Source organism: Neofelis nebulosa, chromosome 9, assembly GCF_028018385.1.
Source record: "Neofelis nebulosa isolate mNeoNeb1 chromosome 9, mNeoNeb1.pri, whole genome shotgun sequence".
NCBI lineage: Eukaryota > Metazoa > Chordata > Mammalia > Carnivora > Felidae > Neofelis > Neofelis nebulosa.
The window spans coordinates 80,665,007-80,691,000 of record NC_080790.1 but is presented as its reverse complement, the minus strand read 5'-3'; the positions used below and the strand labels follow the sequence as shown (position 1 = coordinate 80,691,000).

Sequence of the window (25,994 nt, the reverse complement as noted above, 5' to 3'; positions counted from 1 at the left end):
CCAGATCCAGGTGATCAAGAGGCATCCCCTGGGCATCTGCTCTAAACACCAGTAACCAAACACATGTGAAGCTCCCCTCCAAGAGACATGGCATTCTAGAACACAGTCAGGATGAGTGCAAAGATAGCACCCACCCTCTGAAATAGCTGGAAAGGATTGCAGTCAGCTCCTAGATGCATGTTTAATTAGTAGCCTGCCCTGGAGGCCATAGCCATGATCATTAGCTACTAGGCCTCCTTTACAGAAAGACTGAGCTTCTAGGCCTGTTGCTTCTTGCTGTGTCCTTTGAACTCTTCTCCATTGGTTACAGCCTGTGGAACCTGTGAGTTTAAGCCCAACTGGCCACCCCAACCAGGCAATGTAGAGATGTGCCCTGGCAGCAGTCACAGAAATCAGGGCATCAGACAGGGCTATGAGCTGCTCTCTGGGTGACATCTATTATTACAGTCCCCTGTGACCAGGATCAAGTTTGTTTTTTTTTTTTTTAGAGAAACTTATTCCATATATATCTGTGGACTCAGTGTGTCTGCAGGAGGAGGTAAGGTCAAGATCTTCCTATGTCACCATCTTTAACCAGAACCTGCATGTCCCTCTTGCATTCAGAATTTCTCAGTGGCATCCTCCCACACAAAATACCATGCAAAATCCTTATAATTTTTGTATATAATCCTGCCAAAATAATAGCTTGACCCACAGTACAATCAAATAAGCATTTTTATTACCTAAACATATCCATGGTTTAAGTACAATTTCTGGTGTAATTGAGCACACATACCAAGGCACATTTGGTTGTGACTTTTCCAAAAGAATTGTAGAAATTTGTTTTGTTGAATGTACATGGTTAAGTTTAAGTAGTAACCTACTTCCCATGGTAAAATTGAGCCCTTATCTCATTAGTACAAAAAAATTACTTTTCAAGGCAGAAATTAAGTTATAAGAATCTTATCTTCTACCCAAAAAGATACTTATTAAATATCAGCTAGGGCACAGAATTTCAAATTTAAATTTTAAAATGTGTGTTATTTAGGGGTGCCTGGGTGGCTCAGTTGGTTAAACATCTGACTCTTGATTTCAGCTCAGGTCATGATCTCATGGTCCATTAGATTGAGCCCTGTGCCAGGCTCCTGCTGGGCTTGGAGCCTGCTTAAGATTTTCTCTCTGCTCCTCTCACCCCCTGCGTGGGTGCTCGCTCACTCTCTCTCTCACTCTCTCAAAACAAAACAAAACAAAAACTAATTGTGTGTCATTTAGGACTTTCATAGGACTTTGGTGGAGTTATGTTACCCTAGATCTTTTTGCCTTGCCCGAGAAAGAAAGAATAAGTCATTTTACAAAGTGTAAGAACATTGCATAATTTTAATAATACTTCTCTTTCAAAAAGCTTATGATAAGTACTATTAACTTATCTTGTACAGATGAAATAAGATTGGATTAGTGTCCTATTTCTGCTGTTAACAAATTACCACAAACTTAGTGACTTAAGACTACACAAATTTATGATCTTACAACTCTGGAAGTCAGAAGTCTGAGCTAAAATCAAGGTGTTGGTGGACTGCATTCCTTCTGAATGCTCTAAGCAAGACTTTGTTTTCTTGCCGTTCTCAGTTTCTACAAGCTGCCCTTGTGACTTAGCTCATTGCCCTCATCATTCTGACCTCTGACTTCCTTGTCACGTCTCCTTCTCTGACTCTCTTTCCTCCTTCCCTCTATTATAAAGGCCCTTGTAATTATATTGGGTCTACTTAGATAACCCAGGATAATCTCCTATCTCAAAATTGTTAATTTAATCATATCTGTGAATTCCTTTTGTCATAAGCAGCAGCATATTCACAGGGTCCAGGAAATAGGATACAGGCTCCTTTGAAGGAGCCCACTATGCCTACTACAAAGACTGTTGCTAATTTTCACACACACAGTGTATCTCTCTTAACCTGTATCTCAACTAATTAGCATTTTGACAACTGGGGCTTGCAGTTCATTAATTAGATTATTAATGTTTGAGATTATCACTATTGCTAGTGTGCAGGAGCAAGAATTATTTATGGAATTTGAGGGGCAAAATCTCCAAAATGACTAATAAATAACAAAAGTAAGCCCTCATTAAGATTGAAGGGGTGATTTGACCTCACGAAGAAAATCTTTTTAACTGGGCATTGAGTAACCAGTACCACTAAATTAATTAGCTAAATACTTCCGAGAATTTCCCCAATTTCTCTGGGTATTGAAGGACATAATGTATAGTAAAGTCCATTGATAATGAACTTGGATATATTTTTTCTGTTCTCTGAAGACTTAATTTGGTGTTATAGTTCCCTAGACAAAAACTACCAGACATGTTTGTTTCATTCTTTAAATCTCAAAAGTAATTGAAGTCGGTTAAAAAAAAAACAAAAAACAAAAAACGGTTTGCCATTATCAGGTATTTAAACCCAGGGAAAAAAATTTAATTTGCCCTTTTCTCTTCATTTCTGTAGCAGTCTCCTAAATTTTGAAATGCAAGTAAAGGACTTAAAGTTGTAGCACCTTTTCCATTCTCAGAAGGCATATGTGCAAATTTTAATGATATTTCACAAACATCTGTGGCAATGGATGCTGACTTTGGTGGGTTCAAACATGGTCTGGAACTATTCTTACTGATCAGTGTGTAAAGCATTATACATAAGGATTCTAGAATCATCTTAGAAATGATAATCCTATTGCTCTTTTGTACCCTTGAAGGAGAATGAAGCCAGCAAGTATGAAGGAAAGGGCTTTAAAGTTCCAAAGTTCATTTTCTATGTCCCTCTTGTGGTTCCTAGCATGCTTTAAGGTTTACCACAACATGTTTGGACTAATACTCCATATTTAGAGTTACCTTGAAACAAACATTTAAATTAATTATAAATTACATTATTTCAACTCTTCTGAGTTTACTGAAAAGAATGAGAAGAAAGTGATGGGTGGGAGTGACAGGAGATCCCAAATCAGGTAATTCTTTTTCCTGTAGTGACTAGCTTTATGTGTGGGTCTGAAAATAAGAGAAGATATAGTTCTATTTCTTGCCTTTTATAATTCTAATGATTGATTGATAGACAAGCAAGGAGAGATATGAGTGGAGCAGTCCTCAAATGGTCCCCAAAAGCCATTTTTAAGTAGTATCTCACAGTATAAGGATCCTCCTTAAGCTACATGGCTTAAGAACTTCTGTGTTTTATTGATCTCAGGTAGATATTTTTTTTAGATTTTAAGTTCCCTAAAATCAGGATTTGTTTTATAGTTGATGATGTCTTACAATTACTTGGCAGTAATTTTCTTTCATAGTAATACATGAGGGAATGTAGCCTCCTACAGTTTTGATGGCATGTTACATCTGATGAAATATAGTCTTTATTACAGTGCTTCATTGAAGGGCTTTCTCAGATACCAGGGTGCTTGGTTATTTCCATCTCCAGCAAAATGATTTATACAAACTTTACTTTCCAGATAAACACCACATGTAAAGAAGGTTTAGGATTCCCAATACCAAATGATACTTTAGATGTTGGGAATTCAGGACTCAGAGACAGAGAAGAATAAATTCCATCTGTAGATACCCTTGTAAGTAACCAGAAGAAGCTCTCCCCTTTGTGCAAGTGTCAGAATGATGCACACTTGATGAATGACACTGGCAAACCAGAAGCATTCAATTAACCTTACCAATGTCCTGTTACAGGATTGCAGGCAACTTTTTTTTTAATACTTTACTCCTTTTCTGAATTTTCTTTAATGAATAGATATTACTTTTGTTTGTTTCTTTAAGTAAGTAAATGCTCCTTAATAAGATAAAGCCACCCTTGGGTCAAGACAGTAATAATAGTAGCATTCTTTTGATGATATTTACTATCAAGTTGTACACTTCAAATATGTGCAATTTATGTCATCCAATTTGTACCTTAATAAAGCTGAACTTGTCTTTTTTTTTTTTTAAAGAGTCATAGTTGAAAAGATCATTTCTGTAGTGGCAGTATGACACAGTACAGTGAAAACATAAAGCAGATAAGTCCTTCTGAGATTCAGGAAGATTTCAAAGAGCACGTAACTCTTGAGCTTTTTTATTCTGAGCCTTGAAGAAAGAATGAAGTTTACCAAGCAGAAAACAGAAAATGGCAGGACATGCATCCCCAAGGACAAGGAAAGCCTGCAAAGGCTTGAAGCACTCTTGCAGAGCAGTCATGACATCCCTTTCAGCCCTAGGTTATAATATTTTGTATACACATCATCTCCACTACTAACTCACCAGACACCCAGGCCCTGTAGGCAGGGATTTGGTGCACTCACTCTATAACTCTTAAGGTGCCTGACAGAACCTTGCAGCCCTTGTAGAGTGCTCCCAGAGGAGTCTAAAATAAAAATGCACAGATGGGGTTAGCAACTCCCTAAGCTACTTATGGAAAACTTAGTAAGAGCCTTTGAGAAAGAGTAGAGAGAGAGAGAAGGCCTTTGAGACAGAAGCTATAGGTGTATGGGTGTATGGGTGTCTGGGTGGGGTGGCAGGAAGTATAACATGGGAAGGATATAAGTGCCTGGGCCTTTGGGAGGGAGGGGCTTTGTTTCCCTCTACTCTGAATCCAGTCTGGCTCTGGCTTAGTGAAGGATGAAGGATCTGTACAATCTGTGGTAGCCGCAGGGTTTTGCAGCTACCTAGGCAGGGCAGGATTCCTTCAAGAAGCAGCAGCCACAGGTCCTGTTGTTGGCCAGCAGAGACCTAATCAAAATGAGGACAGTGTCCTCGGGACCTAATCTTGAGAGAAGGCTCATAAGGTAACTCACACCCTCCACCAGCCAACTGGCTACATGCTAGCCCAATGTCGGTGAGGATGACAATGGGACATCATTCGTACCCACAGAGTGGCATGGTCAAGAAACACTGGGATTAGAGCCAGTATTTTCAAGCTAGTATTTGTTGGTTCAGTGCACCACCCAGAAGACCTCAGTTACGAACATGACATTACATATTAGGACAAGCCTTTATTTTATTGTGCATCTCCAGAAGTTTCCTTCTTTCCAGAAGGGCAGACTTTTGTGGTGATTTTTTCTCACCAATTACTTTAATCATTTTCTACCTTTCTTCACTACCCACACAAAATAGAAACAATAATCATCATTAATTACACAAATGTTTTAGGTAAAATTCAGAGTTCATGATCTCTGAAATATATGCTCTTGCGGTATGTAATTATAATTCAGGTTATCTGTGAGTTTATTTTTGGTTCTCTGCTCAGAGTCTATGGTCTGTAGTCATCATCTGATGCTTAGGGTATCTAACATGTACCCGGAAATAAAATGAGCTATTTCCCAAGAGTGTCAGCAAAGAGTCTTACAAAAATTCCTACTTTTTCTTTTAAGAATAAACTTAATGCTGAAAACTATCTCAGTTACCATGTTTGTCTATTTGATGGTGAGTGAGTATTTACCTCTCTAGTACAAGACACCTTCAGTATGTCAAAATCTACCCATGGCTCAGAGGAGTCGATTACATAGAACTCAAAGTACTTTTCACATATCAAAGCTAACATTAATTTATGTTCAGATATAAACTCTAAATTAATTAGAAAATATGGAAAACATACCAGTCCATTTGAAGGATTTAACTGTGGACATCTTCTTAGTACCAACTATCCAAAGTAGGGCCAAATCATTTATTTATGAGGATTATACTTTAGCCCATCAGTTCAGGACCAGCAGTGTATTTCATTTTAATACACTGTTTCCAAAACCTGAATCTCAGGTTAAGAGTTGAGCTTCTTTTTCTGCAGATGAATAGCTCATTATAACCAACATTGATATTAAAAGCATCTGTGTGTGATTCAGTCAGCCTAGCAGAGTGGGAATCCCTTCCGCTCCTGACTTTCCCACCCAGCCCCCACCCAATAGTCTGGCTGGTTTTGTACTGTTCCAGTGGATTCCTTTTTAAAACATCACATGGGTTTGAATATGCAACAAGTCACATTAAAGGACATCTCCTGTCCCATGACAAACATATTCATGGAGCAAACTTCTAGTAAAATATTTTAAACTATATAATAGAAGTGAATTCCATTTCACTCAGTTTTTGTCCCATGCACTAAAATTATAAAGAAGTTCCACTGGATTTTATATGCTGTGCTTATTCTTTTACATTCCTACCATCTCAATTAATTCATTCTTTCGTAACTCTCCTTATATTTCGTACTAAATGGGAATTTTGCAAGGAAGAAGGATGTGAATTCCCAAAACAAAATTTAGTATTCCACTTTAATGCAAATAAAATGAGATTCAATCACTGTTTACCTAAACAGTAACTAAACTCAAAATACTATGGAGTACTGACTTTCCACCGTTTCAGGTAAGTGGAAATCTGTAGTAATCTTTCCGTCACCAATATGAGACTGATAACAATTGTTCATTGGAGTGTCCCTGGGGGTCTGGATGCTGGCCTCATCTGCAGAAAGGTGATGAGAGTAGAGAATCAAAGGGAAGTGGGTTAGATTAAAAGTCAGCAATATAATAAATCCTAATAAATAAATCCTAGTAATATGAACTAAAACCATAAACCTCATGGAAGGAAACATATAGATAAATTTATGACTTTGGATTTGGCAGCAGATTCTCAGATATGACACCAAAAGCATGAACAATGACAACAAAAATTAAATAAACTGAACTTCATTAAAATTAAGAACTTCTGTGCATTATGTGATGGGGTGAGGGTGAGGAAGCATTTGTTATTAAACTGTTGGAGTTTTGAAACGAGTGAAAAAAAAACTGTGCATTAAAGGACATTACCAATAAAGTGAAAAGACAGCTGACAGAATGGGAGGAAATATTTGTAAATCATATGTCTGATAAGAGTCTATTATCTAGAATATATAAAGAACTCTTTCAACTCAACAACAAAAAGGCAAACAACCCAGTTTAAAATGGGCAAAGTACTTAAATAGATATTTCTCCAAAGAAGATATAAGATGTCTAACAAAAACATGAAAATGTTAGGGAAATATATATATCAAAGCACACATACTAAGATTGCTATGATAAAATTTCTAAAAATTAAAAGAAAATGACAAGTGTTGGTGAGGATGTGAAGAAACCAGAACCCTCATACATGGCTGGTAAAAATGAAAAATGATTCAGTCATTTTGAAAAACAGTTTGGTAGCTCCTCAAAAAGTTTCATATAGAATTACCATATGACCCTACAAATTCCATTTGTAGGTCTATACCCAAAAGGACTGAAAACAGGGACTGAAACAGCTACATACACATGTGTGTACATAGCACTATTCACAATAGCCAAAAGGTGAAAACAGCCCAAATATCCATTAATGGATGAATGGCTAAATGAACTGTTGTATATACATAGAATGGAATATTATTTGGCCATAAAGAGGAATGAAGTATTGGATGAATTGCCAAAACATTATGCTAAGTGAAAGAAGCCAGACACCAAAGGTCACATATTTTGTGATTCCACTCCCCAAAATATCCAAAATAGATAAATTTAGGATGCAGATTGGTGGTTATCAGGGCCTGAGGGGAGCCGGGGGAATGAAGAGATACTGCCTAACTGGCAAGGAGTTTTATTTAGGAATGATGGAAATATTTTGCAACCAAATAGAGGTAATTGTGGCACACCATGTGCCACTGAACTATTCACCTTAAGGTGGTTAATTTTGTTACATGAATTTCACCTCAATAAACAGAAGTCTACAACACAAAAGATAAATGGTTGTGAACTGTTTTTACCAGAACTGCTTAGCCAGGACATTGAGATAAATGTTTCTCATTACAGTAGAGATCATGATTAGAGATTAGGGTCTGGGTGACTAGTAGTAGACCTCATATTCAACTTAGATTTTGAAAGTCAAAATGAGAAAATTAATTGATATTTCTTGTTCTTTTAGGACTCTCAGCTTGTTTCCTCTGGACACAATAATCCAAGTAAGAAAGACTTCTTTCTACAGCTTCATATGTGGAGGGTGGGAGATGGAGTGGGTGAGGAAGGGAAGGTGCATGCAATAGACTGTAGGTTGAGAAGGAATTTCACCAAAAAACCAAAATCAAGTCAGGGAAAAGAGGACCATTGGTTCAAGTACTGCCCAAATGGATAAGATTCAAGGTGATCTTGAGTGCTCCTCCATCTTTATTCAAGGGAAGGAGGTGCCAAACATAAAATGGTGAATTTCAAAGGAATGCTAGGAAGAAGGAACACTATGCTCTATTATGGTTGGTCTCTGGTATATGAGGAGGGAAAAAAACCTTTAAAGACAACTAATGAGTTACCTAAATTGAAAAAAAATGAGTGGGCCAAGAGAACAAATTAGAAGACCTCAAGATAAATGACCTTAGAATGCATGAAGATATCATGCCCTCTTCCAGAGATAGGCAGGCTGCAATATCTAAGAAGGAATTTCTTATTGAAACCAGTGCCTAATAAAACATACAGGCTTTATCGTCAAAGAAAGAATGTTATTGTTTCATGAAGTAGTGTTTTAGTTCTCTTCTTTGGCATGAAGTAATTGGTGTTAGTATCTTCTTGAGCATTAAAAATGCATAACCCGGGGCACCTAGGTGGCTCAGTTGGTTAAATGTCCAACTTCAGCTCAGGTCATGATCTCACGGTCTATAAGTTCGAGCCCCACGTCGGGCTCTGTGCTGACAGCTCGGAGCCTGGAGCCTGCTTCGGAGTCTGTGTCTCCCTCTCTTTCTGCCCCTCCCCCACTCATACTCTGTCTCTCTCTCTTTTTCTCAAAAATAAATAAAACATTAAAAAAAATTTTTAATAAAAAATTTGTCCATGTCATGAAAGCACACTCACAAAGACTGGGCATTGTTAGTCTCAAAACCAGCCAGTCAGCTAAGAGCACCCCTTGCCAATTACAAAGCTATGTTTGAACATGAAAATCACTCTGAGCTAGTAAATGCATCTTTGGAACTGAGGCTCACCCACTGAGCGTCTGTGAGACAGAAGGCTTGAGGAGAAAAGACATCCAGACAAATGTGTTAGGAAGCCCGGACTTTTAATGCACAGTTAGAGAAAGGTCAGGGAAGGGGAATGATGGCATAATGACACAAAGGCAATATCACTTAATTATCCCACCCTCTTTTGGGATTTGCTGTGAGCACAAGCACTGGTGAAGTGGCGAAAGGCCAAGGGACTTGAAATCTGAAGAAGACTATAAATTCACTGGTAAGAAAAGAAATTAGAAGAAATGCCTGATTAAGTCCTTCATGAGATGTGCAGTATCAGCATCATATGCCTTATGAACATACTAAAAAACATGCTAGAGTATACAGAAGAGTTGCCATTACTTTCCTCACTGTTTCTTTCCATTTGAACTTAAACAGTTCAGAGTAAAGAGAACATAATCGATGAATGAATGTACTTTCTCGGAGCTTAGAGTTTTTGACATAAAGAACAAAGGAAATAGCTGTTGAGTCTCTTCTATGTTCCAGTGCCTTGATGTGTTATTTCACCTAATCCTAACCATAGCCATATAAGGTAGGCGTTACCATCCCCATTTTACACATGATGAAAATGAGATTTTGAAGACAGTAACTAACCCAGGATCACATGGCTAAATGAAAAATGACTGCCAGGATTTGTATTCCAGGATCTCTACCCCAAAGACAACAGACTGTATTTCACTACCTTGACCCCTGTCATTTCACAGTGGATTTGAATTCTTGTCCAAGAACTATATACTTTGACTTTGTATGCATCTGGCATATTTTTATGGCATGTCATAAATCCTCATGCTTATACTACAGTTTAGATTATGTAAAGCAGACCCCATCTTGTATGAAATGTGAAGTGACACCTGCCTTGTGTGGTATACTCTCTGGCATTTCGTTGTCTAGGGAAATTTGTGATTGACTTCCTCTTTTCTTGGGGTAGGGAGATTTTTTTTCCCAACCAATCCCCCAAAAGCCAAGTACATCTATAAAAAGGTAATACCACTATTTAAAAATCTGAGCTTTTTCTATAGATTATGGCATATTTAAAACTTTAGGAGAGCTGATGCCACCAGTAGTTCCAGTGCTGTGTTTTATTTTTGGTTTGGAATCATTATTGTTTGGAATATTTCTGGAATTCTGACTCCAGTAAATAGGTAGAAAATAGAAAAAAAAAACTGAACTTGAGAGACACCAAACACAAATATGTATGTGTGGATTGACAGACTAAGCATCACCACTTTAGGTCAGTGCTTTTTTCCTTTTTTTTTTAAGCTTTTTTTTTAATGTTTATTTTTGAGAGAGACAGAGAGAGAGAGAGAGAGGGACAGAGAGAGGGAGATCTAGTATCTGAAGCAGGGTCTAGGCTCTGAACTATCAGCACGGAGCCTGACATGGGGCTTGAATCCATGAAACAGTGAGATCACAACCTGAACCGAAGTTAGATGCTTAACCGACTGAGCCACCCAGGCGCCCCAGGTCAATGCTTTTTTCTTTTTGAAATTAGCAAAAGTATGTATGTCGATACTAAAGGGAAAGAGTGTGTGAATTAAACAGAAATTCTTTTAATCCAAATCTTTTAAAAGATGGATACTCTAGTCATTTTGTTGAAGTACTGATTAATTTAATATTATAAAATATAAGCTTTTTAAGCATTGAGAAACTTAAATATTAAAATAGATGATATATGTCTGTGTTTTTTAAAAGTTATGAGAGTGTCCTGTTCAAGAGGAAGACTACGCATAAGCACCTCTTCCCCTTTCTTTAGAATCCCTATTTAACTAACCAAAAGCTATAGTAATGGAAATAAATCCATAATAGCACTGAGAACACGAGGGGATGCAATCAACAAACCAGACGTTCTGTTGAGTTTCTGGAAAACAGAAGCAGAAAGGACTATACTGTTTGATCATCCTGGCAGGGAAGATCATGAATAGGAAGACCTGGGTCATTCTTCTACCAATTACCTCAACCCCCATCCTAACTGTTTTCTTATACAGAGCATCCAGTCTGGTTTTTCTCCCCCAAAAATCCAAAAGACAAAAAAAAATAGTTACATTTACTAAGAAAATGAAGAGCTGACCCGAAGTTCCACTTAATGACTGGAACTTTAATAAGAGAGAAGCAGAACAGATTCTGAGATGACACCAGACCTTAAAAATAGACATGTGTGGTTGGCAAAAGAAGAGTCAAGTTTGCTGAAGATGGAAACAAAAAATACTAATACTCAGACTGAAGTACTTCCTACTTTTGTTGGAGTGTAGGGTTAGGGCTCCCAGCTTGCCTGAGGCCTCTCTTTTGAACCCTAAATAAAGCCTTTGAGTCACCAAACCCTATCCACTTACAAAGAGTTCTAAATCAGCCCTTCCCTCCAAGGCAAAGGAGTGTTAGGAAAAGAGATCGGTGTACCAGTACAGGAAATTCACACTATTTACCTTCATTAACCAACCCATTTTCATTCAAAAATGTGAATATATAACCAAGGAGCATCAAAGAGAAGGAATGGCCCTAAGGGAATCAATATATTAATTCAAAGAACAGAAGAAAAAAGTTGCAAGTATCATTACAGCCTTCAGAAAAAAATTGAAATTATTTGTATTAAATATAAAGGGAACAGAATGGCATGAAAAAGAAGTCATTAGAGAATAAACGAGCACTTGAGAATTTAAATATGGCCAATAAAACTTAAAAAATTAAAATAAATACCTGAAGTCTGGAATCTAGAATGTAAGGTTGAAAACATTTTCTTTTTCTGGATATTAAGCAAAAGACAGAAGGAAATACAAAAGGAAGGTAAGATACATGGAAGATCAATCAGGGAGGAAAGGTCAAAATCCAACTAATAGGGATACCAGAAAGAGAAAAGAAAGAAAATGGAAAAGAAGAAGAAGAATAAAAATAGAATTCTAAAAGAAATGAAAAACTCACTATCAAAACAACTCATAAACAAGAAAATAAGAGACTATAAACAAAAGCAATGAAAAACAGATGGCAGAGAATTAGACCTGCAAAGACTTGAGAGATTGGAATTACCAAGCCCAAAATACAAAACAAGAGTGCTTACTTTAATTTCAATAAATAAAAGAGAAGATTGAAAATGTGGTAAAGAAAGAGAAGATTTGAAGACATACTAATCAGAACCTCTATAATTGAGAAAATAAAAATAGAAAATAAGAATTCCTTAGGCTTAACAGCAGACGATTGGACATCACTGAAGAAAAAAGTAATGAATTGCAAAATTGGACTTAAGCAATTATCTAGAATGCAGCCTAGAGAAATGGAAAATACAAAATGGAAGTTAAGAAACATGAGGGACAGGGGCACCCAGGTGATTTAGTTGGTTGAGTGTCTGACTTGGTTTTGGCTCAAGTCATGGTCCAAGGGTTGTGGGGTTGAGCCACATGTCAGGCTCTGCACTGAGTGTGGAGCCTGCTTAAGATTCTCTCTCTTCCTTTGCCCCTGTCCCCAGCTCTTGCACTTTCTCTGTCCTCCCCCTTGCCCCTGCGGCCAAAAAAAAAAAGTAAAAGAAAAGAACATAAGGGATAAAGTGAGAGGTCTAATGTATATTCAACTAGAATTCCAGAAGGAGCTAAGGGAACAGAGTAAATATTAAAGGAGAAAGCGGCTGAAAATTTTCCAGAATTGAAAGACACTACCACACAGATTGAAAGAACTCAATGAATATTAAACAGGATAAATAAAAAGAGGTCCACACTAGACACATTATAGTTAAACTGAAAATCACAAAGATAAAAAAAATCTTAAAATACCCTTTAATATCTTCAGAAAAACGACAATTAGACTTCCAGTTGACTTCTCAATGGTAGCAATAGGATCCAGCAGACAGCAAATTTATAACTTCACTTTTGTGTATGTGGAAAACGACAAGTTGATTCTCAAATGTATGTGATATAACAAAGGGCTAAGAATAGCTCAGACACTCCTGAAGAAGAACAAGGTTCGAGCCTGGCCTTACTAGTATTAAAAATAAGTACATATTTTTTAGCTAAGTAATGAAGATAGTAATAGACAAATTGATCAATGAAACAGAAGACCCAGAAACAGATCCACAAATGTGTGAAAACTAGATTTATTACAGAGCTGATAATGTAGACCAATGGAGAAAGAATGGGCTTCTTAATAAATAGTACCAGAATAATTGATTATCTATAGGGATAAAAAATGAAATTAATATATGACACCATATACAAAAACTTTTCCAGGTATTTTTTAAATACCTAAATGTTAATATTAAAATTCTATACTTTCAAAAGATAATATAGAACATCTTTATGATATATTTATTAAAATAAAAAAGATATCAAATAAAGGAAAATGTTGATAAATTCATGTACATTAATATTGAGAACTTATAATCATCCAAAGATACCAGAAAAGGAGTAGAAAGACTCCCACTGGGAGAAATTATTTAAGGAGAGTCTCTGTGTGTGCATGTATATATGTGACAGGAGATTTGTATCAAGAAAGTAGTTATTTTCTTCTATGAGTTAAAAAAAAGAATACTACAAAAAATTTTTAAGGGTTTAAAGAGAATGTCACAGAGAGCAAGCACAATATATCTCCTCATTGGTACTCAGATATGCAAACACCACAATGAAATTACATTTTACATTATTATGTTAGAAAAACCTTTTAAATCTTAACTATAAGTTAATTTGGAAACCAGTTTAAGATTCTCCAGTAAAGTTAAGAATATGTAAGCCCCACGTCTCAGAACTCCTAACACATGCACAAAGAAGGAGGTTCATGAATGTGTGTAATGACATCATTCTAATGAAAAAAACTTAAATGTCCATCAAGAGTCAAACGAGTAAGGAAATGATGGTATATTCTTATAAGGGGTTGCTACACCACAGTGAGAATGATCAACACCACAATACATCATGATGGCTGACTCTCAAAATCATAATGTTGAGTGACAGAAGGAAGTCTCAAAAGAATGCATACAGTATGATTCCATTTATATAAAATTTAAAATCAGACAAAACTGAAGAATATTTTATTTGCTAATGAATACATGGATGGTAAAAGCTATTAAGAAAAGAAAAGGAATGATTAACACAAGATTCCATTTCCAGATAGCTGGTGGGGATGGCAGAAATAGAAGGTTTCTGGGTTATTTCTTGGTAATACCCACTTCCTGGCCTGGAAGATGTTTTCAAAGTTAACTCATTTTAATTTTTTAAAACTTCATGTGTACACTTTCATATACATATACATTTTATGTACATTAAATGCATACTCTATTGAACATTTTTTTAAGGAAAAGTATAGCCTTTACTTGAGACAGATTAACATGTGGCATGATGAAATGTAAGAATGGGAATACATTTGACTGAAATGCCAGGAACACTTGCCTTCATTTGGGTTTATGACATTCCTTTCTGTACACATCCAGTCTTACTTCTTGGTTCTTTAGTGACTAATATTTAATCATTATAATATTATAAATCCTATTATTCATTGGTTTGTAATTTTTCTAATTGGCCTATAGGCAATTCCAAAAATTAAATTATTAATTAAATTAATATTAATGAGGGTGACTCATTAATAATTACTGAACAGAATATAAATATTTTAAATCTTGGCTATGTAGAAGGAAACGTATAGCTGTGCAGAGTTGTGTACAGTGGAGAGAGGGAAGGCAGGAGGGAAGAATAGATGAATGAATTTCCACATTTCACATAGTATACAGGAAAAGATACTGTCAGTAGTTGATTAATCAAGAAATAGAAGGTTAAACTTAAGGTTATAAATACCCAGTAGAGGCACTAAAAGTAATAATAGACTAGTAAGAATTGTAAGCAGAGATGGTAGTATATTAAGTACCTTAAGTCTCATCTTTGATAACAGAAATCGTTACACAGTCTAAAGTCATTACATCTAGAAACAAGTATATCACTGAGCATAGTTGTTGAAGGGCTAACATAACTAAAAACAAAAGCTAGCAAAGTCAACACTGCAAACATGGATTACTTTCATTTTAAAGAAAAGTCATAGGGGTGCCTGGGTGGCTCAGGTCCTGATCTCATGGTTCTTGGGTTGGAGCCCCATGTCAGACTCTGCACTACCAGCATGGAGATTCTTGGGATTCTTGCTCTCTCCTCTCTCTCTGCCCCTCCCCTGCTCGCGCTTTCTCTCTCTCTCTCAAAATAAATAAAATAAACTTAAAAAAAAAAAAAAGAAAAGTTATAGTATAGCAACTTCCCTCTGCAGCATAATACAGCTTAACGCAGGTGTATTTTTATTCCCTTTCAACAGTCTGTAGTCCACCTTGTAGCACTGTTGATGGAGAGTGCATACTCCAGGAGTGCAGTCATGTTCTGTGTTTAAAGAGCATGAATTAGGTATTATTTATCTTTATGCTTGCTAGAGTGCCCAGCGTTTAAGTCCTCAGTGCATTTATTGGATTAAAAGTGTAGCTACTGTCATTTTTTTTTTAAGTGGCCTATTGGGGCCATCAAGCTGTTTCATACCTCAAACTGTATATTCATCTCAGTGGTGAGTGTACCTTTCTCCTCTTCCTCCACTACTGTAACAGGGATTCTGTATTCATGACAGGTCATGAGACAGAAGACCTATATGAAGCATGTAGTATATGTTTAAGTACTGTGGAAGGCTCAAGTAGACAAATATGGAGCATCAAACTGAAAGTATGCATATAATATACATATATACATACCTATGCGTTTACATGTGTATGTAGATATATATATCCTATGGCTCATTTTTTTGTGCCCTCTTCCTCTCTGTAATTATATTTCCACATGCAAAATAACCACACTGCTCCTGAGCCATTCTTTTATGTCCAGTTTCTTAATGATCAATACAGAGACCAGTGTGGTATCTATCATGAAAACAGCTGAAATAACCAGGGTGACCCCAAAAAGTCTTCTTTGGTGGCTGCAGGGAAACATCTGAGCATCCAACTAAGAATTTTTTTGTCAAGAGTTTTCTAGTATACATTTATTATTTTCCCTTGGGTCCTGAAAAAGAGACTATGATTCTTAATGGCTTATGTACTTAAACATTTCAAGTTAACTTCAGAAATTGCATCACCTAAAATTTCAAGATGTTGAGAATTTTATGTCTTATTCTTTGTGAATGACAAACACAGCTTTAATCCCTGTCTTCTCCATTCTGAGCTTACTTTTCCCCCAGAAAGATTAATTCATTATCAGCACCAAAGTCAGAGAACACTCTCTCTAGGACCATCTATAAATGCCCTGTTTGGCCCCATTGTATCCTTCCTATTCTGTTTTTCCCTGTTGCCACAACATAAGTGCTGCTAAGAGCAGAGATCATCAGCTGCAGCTTTGTCCCTGAGCTGATCCAGCCCACAATTCCTGCAGCCCCCAGATCCCATGTGCACTAAGGCCTGTACCCTATCAGCCTGCAGTTTATCTGACAGCATTGTTGCTCAAGGTAAAACATACTTATTCAAACATCCAAATAATTGTCTCTGTTTATATTATTGATTTTCTGGGTTTTTGACAGAAGTTGTTTAGCAATGTTTACTATTGCCTGCTGCTCCTGAACCTGCTGTTTTACATTCTTGATTAAGATTTTACATGGGGTTATTACCAGTGGCTATAAACTCAGGAAAGTAACCAGTTTTCCCAAATTAAAGGGGAAAATATATCAATATGTTTCAGAAATTAAACCTGCATTTAGTTTTGTCTTACATAATACAGGTGTTACAGCTCTTATTTTGGCATTCTGGCAGGAAGCATGGTTACTTAGTGGAAAAATGATCCTGGAAAGAACTAAATTAGGTTATTTTCCAGCACTAGAACCAGTTGATGAGGACTTACATGTCTCCTATATAAGTACACCACAGACTGGCCTGGAAGACAAAAATATAGTATCAAACTATGAGCTTGAAAGCAAGTTTGTTTATTTGCTGCCTCTACTTTTATTTCAAAATGGATTCCTTTGTACTGGGGCTTTGTCTAATCAGTGTTTGTTATCAAGGCACCTAAATCAATTTTGTGGCTTTTTAACAAAGTGACTGTCCCTCATGGTTTTTCTGGCACTGTGTAGACATATTAACAGAGTTATATCTGAGATAGATGTGTGAACTATATATGTAACTGTGCCTTTTTTCCCTCACAACTCTTTAATTTTCTATTAAAAAAAGGAGAAATTGTAAAGTTTCCTTTTTTTAAGTTTATTTTGAGAGAGAGAGAAAACCGGTGGGTGGGGTTGGGGGGGTGGGGGTGGGGTGCGGGACAGAGAATGGACAGAGGATCCAAAGCAGGCTCTGTGCTGACGGTACAGAGCCCAATACAGGGCTTGAACTCATGAACCGTGAGATCATGACTTGAGCCAAAGTCAGACACCTAGCTGACTGAGCCACCCAGGATCCCCTGTAAAATTTACTTTTGAGTTCAGTTTGGGTGATATCTTTGGAATGTGTTCATCATGAAAATAAGTTAAACATAATTACATCATGTTAATCATGTAATCATTCCTGAGACTAGGTGACCACAAGCTAATGTCACCTGCTGACAAGGGAGGCTCATCTAGTGCCATTGGCCTGAGGTTCTACAAGATGGCTAGGCCTGACTTGAAAGGGCAAAGCAAAAGCAAGTGGCCGCCATCAAGCCCATTTCTTACAACCCACAACCTTTTCTAGGCTTTACTCAACTGTTAGCACCACACAATCATCATAACTCTAGCCGACTCACACTTGCAAGTCATGACCCTCCCCCTTCCTTCCCCTAGCCTCAAGGAAATAAAAAGAAGCACCTTACAAAATAAGGATGCATGGTTCAAACCCTCAATGGCCAAGGATCGAAGAATTACATTATGTCTATTGCTAGAAGAATTTGCCATTTAAAACTACTAAAAGTGAACTGGTTCCAGACTCCCTTAATTAAAACCTATTAAGTGTTTGATGACCACAAACCACAGAAACATTTCTTTAGCTAGACTTTCAAATGGTCTGGAAGGATTTCTGGTTTATACCTTATTCTGCATTAATTCAGGGGTCCCCAAAAGCTTCTGCCAGGACTTTCAGTGGGTATACATCTTGGGGATCTTGTAATCTATCAGTGTTCTGTACAGTTCTCTCCTCCACCTTCTTGTGGAACCTGACCTGCTTGTATTAGCAAAAGGGATCAAAGGTCAAAATGCCTTGCATGTTAGAATGCTAATGAAGTTTATTTCCTTAAATTGTCTGTAAAATGAAATGGAAGGAAACAGGTTCCATCTGTAAGATATTCATCTTTTGGCAGGGTCTCCACTCTGAACCTCTGGTTGTTTGCAAACAGCTCCTAGTACCTACTCACAGATCCATGCCTGGGCAATTGTAATAGATAGAAGAAATTACTTGACAATCCAGTTCTCAGACAATAAAAAGATGTTTTAAAAGCCTCCTGCTGCACATTTTGAAAGATTTTTAATAGGAGCATTGAAATATATTTAATCTCTCTTAAATCTTAAAGACAGTAACACTCACATGTTGACATTTTTTTGTCTGCTTCCTTTTTAAGAGAAAGGTGATGCTGAGCCAGAGAGTCCTGACAATGGCACATCGAATACATCGTAAGTCTCTTTCCTGTTTCTATCCAGATAATATGTCTGTAGTATGAAACAGTGCAAATATCACGTAAGAGTAATAATAATAATGGAAGGAAGCCTGTGGTTCTCTTTCTCATGATGATGTCTTTCAATGCTTTTGGATGCAGACACATTTTGAAGTCTTTCTTATGCTTTAGCACAGTAAGAGTGATCTTAAAAATGTAAATACTCCTCCTGATAAAATAGAAATGTAGTTAGATTTCAGGGTGTGTGTCATTGGGGAGAAAGGAGACAAACCCTTTAGAATTTGGTTGGAGATTTTCAGCCCTGTCCTAAATAACTGTGTGACTTTTCACATATTCTGGGAGGTATTCTGTCATACACACGATGAAGTACCAATCAATGTCATTTTTAAAAGCCTGCCATCTCCAACCTCACCTTGGAATTGTGTGAAAAATACGATGATGAATATCTCTGGAATCTCAAATTTGTCATGTTTTTGAATTCACAAACGCAATTTTAAAAACATAAGAAAAGGCACTTAGAAAGCATGTGTTCCTCACTCTCTATTTTTTGTCTTTTTCCTCTCAGTACTCAAAGAATCCAAGTGTATTTTTAATGATTAATTTGATACCAAATTTATATCCCAAAGTTTAAATAAAATAATTCACGAGCTAGCAAATTACTTTAGCTTCACAGGAATCAGTCACAGGTTGGCTCCTTAAGAATCTTTATTTTTATTACTCTGAGGGGCAAGATAAGTTTTCTTATTATGAGACAGCTTTGTGAATTTATCTATGTGTGAGCCAGTGCTCATATTGCTCAGCATCTAAAATGCTATTCATTAGATACCACACCTCATGATACAATATTATTGAATGTCTTATTTTGTCCAAGATCTGTTTCTCATTCTAGGAAGATCCTTTGGTGTGTATCAGAGGGCTATATATTTCACAAAAGATATAATTACATGTTTGTCTTTCTTAAAATATTGTCCTAAAAATTCTAAATAGTTCTACTGTCATGATTTCTGATGATATAATGAATGTGACTAGTCTTAAGTGGTTCAAATAGTACTAATTTTTAAATTTTTGTGCTGCAAAATATAATGGGAAAAGGGTTTTAATGCCATCTGGAGGCATTCTAGAGAACTGAAAAGGGTAGAATCATTTCAAATTTTGGTTCTTTTGAGTAACATTTGAAACTGGATAAGAATCAATATACTAGACTATAAGCTGTTTGGGAATAAGTTCTATAATTTTATAAAAATGCGTATTATTGTAGAAACAACAATTTTTCAAATTCTCATTAACAAAATGGTTTTAAAAACAAAGGAACATATAAAGTATGTTGAAGAACTGCTAACATCCCACATTTAATTTTACAAATTTTAAAATCACATTTAATACACATCCTAGTTTTATTAATGCAGTTTGATGTACTATTAGTTCTTCTTCTCTTATGCTTTCTAAAAAGCCTATTCTCTATAAAAAATTGGTTTCCTTATGTTAGTTTCTTATTAAAATAAATATGTTGTTTGAGGAATTCTTTTAAACCCTCTGGAGATGCCAGAATGGTAAAAACTTGAAGTATCATCCCACATTCATCATCTACCTCACATCTGCCTCTTGAACTAGAAGTAGCAAAATAAAGTCTTAGGTTGAAAGGGTTTTTCTTTAAAAAGTGGAAAATTCTGAACTTGAACCCCCTAACTAGTTCTCTCATAATTTGGCAAGAGGAAGAACATATAATGAACAAAGAGCAATGACTCAGGATGCCTGAGATTTGTGTAGCATTTTATATTTTCTGTGCAGTACCTTATTTGAGTTTTACTTAGGTAGACGGGTAGGGCAGGAGCAATATCCTTATTTTATAATACAAGAAATCTAGGATCAGGAAAGTCATTTGAATTAAGTTAAAAAAATTAAGACACAGATCAGTTATTTTGCTTTTTTGCCCATTTACCAAACTGAGAGGTGAGTAGATCAAAGGAGACAAAGGAAAGCCTTGAGTCAGAATCAAGTTGAAAAACTGTGATCAGATTATTTGTTAAAATAATAAAACTAATACATTAGTTTTATTTTGCTAAGGCTGCCATAACACAGTACCGCAAACTGGGTTCCTTAAACAACAGTAATTTTTTGTCTCATAGTTCTGCAGGCTGGAAGTCTAAGATCAGTCAGTAGGATTGGTTTCTTCTGTGAAGGAGGGATCTGCTGTCCCAGCCTTTGTTTTACAGATGGCCATATTCCCCCTGTGTTTCTTCACATACTCTTCCTTCTGTGTATGTCTCTGATCCAAATTTCTCCTTTTATAAAAATACCAGTTATATTGGATTAGGGCCCACCCTAATGGTTTCGTGTTTACTTTATTACCCCTATAAAGACCCTGTCTCCATATAAGGTTACACTATGAAGTATTGGAGTCCAGGACTTCAACATGAGAATTTTGTGGGAAAGCAGTTCAACCCATAACATTAAGGCTCAGAACAACCAGAAGGATACAGAAGTCAGGTCAGGAGAATGGGGAATGTATAGATGCCAGGATATTAAGTAAGGTGTAAGAACCCAAGTAAAACAGACCAGCAGTGATGAGTTCCTTTGTTGCTGAAGGGGTGAAGAAGCAAAGCAAAGAAAAGTGTAGATAACGTACACACAAAAACATGGGGAAAGATACCTCTTTAACATCCATGGTTTAATGGGACAAACTCAGCTTCAGTAATGCTTATACATTCATCTGTCTGTATAATTCAGTGACCCTGTAATGAAGCTATTATATGAGTTTAAATTATAGCATTTAATTGGGAGTGTCCCCACAGGGAGCTCATTTCCTAAAGAAGCATCTTTCCTCCTCAGCCTCTTTTAAAGCAAGAGATCAGCATTATTTACAATGGCCAAGACATGGAAACAAACCAAGTGATCACTAATGGATGAACTGATAAAGAAAATGTGATGTACATACACACACACACATATACACACACAATAGAATATTATTTGACCATAAAAAATGAAGGAAATCCTGCCATTTTCAACAACAGGGATGGACCTTGAAGGCATTACGCCAAGCGAAATAAGTCAGACAAAGACAAATGCCATATGATCTCAGTATATATGCGGAATCCTAAAAAAAAAAAAAAAAAAAAAAACAACAGATTTGTGGTTGCCAGAGATAGGAACCAGGGGAGTGAGGGATGAGCAAAATAGGGGAAGGTGGTTAAAACCTACAAATTTCCAGTTGTAAAATAAGTCCTGGGGATACAATGTACACCTTGACAACTATAGTTGATAGTACTCTACTGTATATTTGAAAGTTGCTAAAAGAATAGTTCTTAGAAGTTCTCAAACCAAGAAAAAAAATTATAACTATGTGTGGTTGTGGATGTTAACTAGACATTGTGGTAATCATTTCACAGTATATACATATAGTTGACCCCTGAACAACATAGGTTTGTAATGCACAGATCTGCTTATATGTGGGGTTTTTTTCAATAAATACAGTACTGTAAATGTAATTTTTCTTCCTTATGACTTTCCCAATAACATTTTCTTTTTTCTAGCTTACTTTATTGTACCAATACAGTATATAAATCATATAACATACAATATATGTGTTACTTGACGTTTATGCTATCAGTAAGGCTTCCAATCACCAGTACACTATTAGTTAAGTTTTGGGGGAGTCAAAAGTTATACATGGATTTTTGACTGCCTGTGGGTTGGGGCATCAACCACATTTTTCAAGGGTCAACGGTATGTCAAATCATTATGCTGTACACCTTAAACTAATACATGAATGAATAAAAGCAGGAGATTAATCATAAGCTTTAGATAGTCATTGCTTGGTAGGACAGAATAGTCTGGATAATACATGAGGATTCCCTCAGGATGTATTATTTAATGATCCTATGAGTATTCATAAAGATGAAAGGTATAATTTATTCTTTTTTTTTTTTTTTTAATTTTTTTTTCAACGTTTTTTATTTATTTTTGGGACAGAGAGAGACATAGCATGAACGGGGGAGGGGCAGAGAGAGAGGGAGACACAGAATCGGAAACAGGCTCCAGGCTCTGAGCCATCAGCCCAGAGCCCGACGCGGGGCTCGAACTCACGGACCGCGAGATCGTGACCTGGCTGAAGTCGGACGCTTAACCGACTGCGCCACCCAGGCGCCCCGGTATAATTTATTCTTAACACACACACACACACCATAAGTTAAAATTTCTGTGAGAGAAATTTATGTCAATAAATTATGTCAATAATTGGGGCGCCTTGGTGGCTCAGTTAGTTAAGCATTTGACTTTGGCTCAGATCATGATCTCACAGTTGGTGGGTTTGAGCCCCGCGTCAGGCTCTGTGTTGACAGCTCAGAGCCTGGAGCCTGCTTCAGATTCTGTCTCCCTCTGTGCCCCTCCCCTGCTCATGCTCTGTCTCTGTCTCTCTCTCAAAAATGAATAAACATTTTAAAATTTTAAGTTATATCAGTAATGGAAGAGATTATATTGGATTACCTCTCCTGTGGATAACTGTTATAAACTCTGGACAAAATATTTTTTCAACTATTTGAAGGTATTATTATATGCTGACTAAAAGAAGGCAGATAATGTTGGAAATTTGTTCCTTGAAAGAAGGAAATTGGACTGAGTGAATTGAACTGGGTGAGATCTGCATTTATACAGCTTCTCCCTGAGGGTTCTTTCAATCCACAAAGAGCAACTAGAATTCAAGGAGAAAGCCACAGTCATATTTGCTTGAAGTGTCAGAAAATGGAGTTCAGGGCTGCCAGAGTAGATGGGCTTTAAGGGAGGAAGTTCCAAAAAGCAAAGAACCATATAAAATAGAGCTTCACTTCTTTCTATAAATTCTTCTCAATCCTTGGATGACCCCTAAACTGCATATATGTGGGGGAGATGCCAGTGAGCCCAGTGGAAAACAATAACTGGAAAGCTGAAAAACTGAGCAGAGATTTCAACTGCTGCCTAATGCCTACAACTACTGCCTGTAGAATTTGGAATTTGAATCCCATCCAATTATAAGAGCTTGGTAAACACCTTGAGGTTTTTTTCAAAACCTCAGAGGGGCTATGCCTTAATAAAGGATTAATCCTAAAACTAAAGACAAAACCAAAATGTCTTATAACAAAATGTAACACTAAGTACCCACAAGTTTCAGGCGATCAGCTAAGAATTTGAGAGAACAAAAAAAGTCTACGTTATTTAAAGGAAGAAAACAGACTCTAAAATCTCTATAATATATCATGACAATGTTCATTAACCAAAAATTAAAGGATATGTGAAGAAATAGGAAAATGTGATCCATAATCAAGAGAAAATGTTGTCTGTCGTAGACCTTGAGATGACCTAGATGTTGGAATTTTCAGATAAGAACTTTCAAGCATCTATTATAATATGTTCAAGGACATAAAGGAAAAAAACATTTTCATAATGACTGAAAGAAGGGAAACGGAAGCAATAAAGAAAGACCAAATGAAAATTCTGCAACTGAAAAAAACAATATTTGAAATGAAAATTTCACTAGATAGCCAATAAGAATTATCCAGTATGAAAAACAATGAGAACAAAGATTTAAAAGCAATGAACAGAGCCTCAATGCATTATGGGACAATATCAGGTAGTCTAATATACATGTACTTGGAGTCCCAGAAGGAAAGGGCAGAGAAAAGAGATCAGGAAAATATATGAAAAAACAATAACTGAATGCTTCCTAAACTGGGTAAAAAAATTAACTTACAAATACAGGAAGTTCAGCTAACCCTAAGAAGGATAAATACACATAAAACCACATCTTGAAACATAATCATACAATTCCTAAAAGCTAAAGATGAAGAGAAACTCTTGAAAGTTGCCAAGGAAAAATGACATATTATGTGCAGGGAAACAGCGTATAACTAACTGAAGGATTCCCATTAGAAACTTCAGAGGCTAGAATATAGGGCAAAAACATCTTTAAAGTGCCGAAAAAGAAAACCAAAAAGATAAATAACTGTCAAGCCGTAATTCTAAATCTAGCAAAAATATCCTTCAAAACAGAAGGTGAAATAAAGACTCTTGGATGCACAAATTCAGAGAGGAATTCATTCCATTAGGCCTGTGCCACAACTGATGAAGGAAATTTGTCAGGCTGAGAGGTAATAAAATCAGATGGAAACTCAAACCTATAGGAGGGAACTATATACAGGAGAAAATAAATATATATGTAAATATAAAAGATTATTTAATGTAAAAAATAAAATACTGTTTTGTGGGAGTTATGATGTATAGTTGACTGTTGAACAATGCAGGGGTTGGGGCACTAACCCCTCATGCATCAAAAATCCACATATAACTTTTGATTCCCCAGACTTAAGTACTAATACCTGCTGTTCACTGCAAGTCTTACGATGACATAGTTAACACATATTTTTATCTGTGTAATATACTGTATTCTTACAATAAAGTTAGCTAGAGAAAAAATTATTGTTAGAAAAATCATAAAGAGGAGAAAATATATTTACAGTATTTATTTTAAAAATCTCATATAAGTGGCTCTGTTCAGTTCAAACCCTTGTTGTTCAAGGGTCAACTGTATATAGATGTAAAATAAATGACAAAAATCACACAAAGAATAAGAAAGTACTAATGGAATTGCATGACTACAAGATTCTTACATTTTATGTGAATTAGTGTAATATTATATCTAAGTTTGATGATAAGGATGCATAGTATAATACCTATAAAAACAACTAAAAACAAATACTTCCAAAAAAGCCTAGCTAAAATTAAGTCATTGGAGGAATTTTTTAAAAATACCAAAATCTTTGGTTAATACAATATATGAGAGGAAAGAAAGAATGGAAAGAAAAAACAGAAGGTATCAATGTAAAAGAAATAGGAAAATAGTAAACCTAATCCCAGCTGTATCAATTAATTGCATTAAATGTAAAATAGACTAAAAACTCCAGTTAAAGGGCAAAGACTGTCAAACTGGCATAAAATCAAGGCTTTCTGCTGTCTCTGAGATACACAATTTAAATCTAAAAACACAATTCGTTTGGGATGCCTGGGTGGTTCAGTCAGTTGAGCATCTGACTGTTGATTTTGGCTCAGGTCATGATCCCAGGGTAATGGGATTGAGCCCCACATCAGGCTCCGCATTGAGCATGGAGCCTGCCTAAGATTCTCTCTCTCTCTTCCTCTGCCTCTCTCTCTTTCTCTCTCTCTCTCTCTCTCTCTCTCTCTCTCTCTCTCTCTCAAAACAAAACACAAATAGTTTGAAGCCAGACGATGGAAAAGATAGATTATATCAACAGTAAGCATAAGATAGCCAGTGTGACACCATTAATATTGCCAAGTAGACCTTTAGACAGAGTTTTATAGGACATGTAAAGGACATTTCATCATGCTAAAAAGGTCAGTTAACAAGAAAACATAACAATCGTAACTATGTATGTATTTACTAACAGATCTTTAAAGTATATACAATAATAGTTATAGGTTT

General features: G+C 36.3%; 1 protein-coding gene across 9 annotated transcripts in view; it reads left to right on the top strand.

Moving 5' to 3' along the window:
- Positions 1-25,994, top strand: part of AFF3 (ALF transcription elongation factor 3) — a 575,522-nt gene that overhangs the window by 379,719 nt on the left and 169,809 nt on the right. For all 9 annotated transcript variants that reach the window (XM_058684423.1, XM_058684426.1, XM_058684420.1 and 6 more), the window contains 2 exons: positions 7,901-7,937; positions 18,470-18,521. In XM_058684423.1, coding sequence (XP_058540406.1) covers positions 7,901-7,937; positions 18,470-18,521 — 89 coding nt within the window. The remainder of the gene's footprint in view (positions 1-7,900; positions 7,938-18,469; positions 18,522-25,994) is intronic.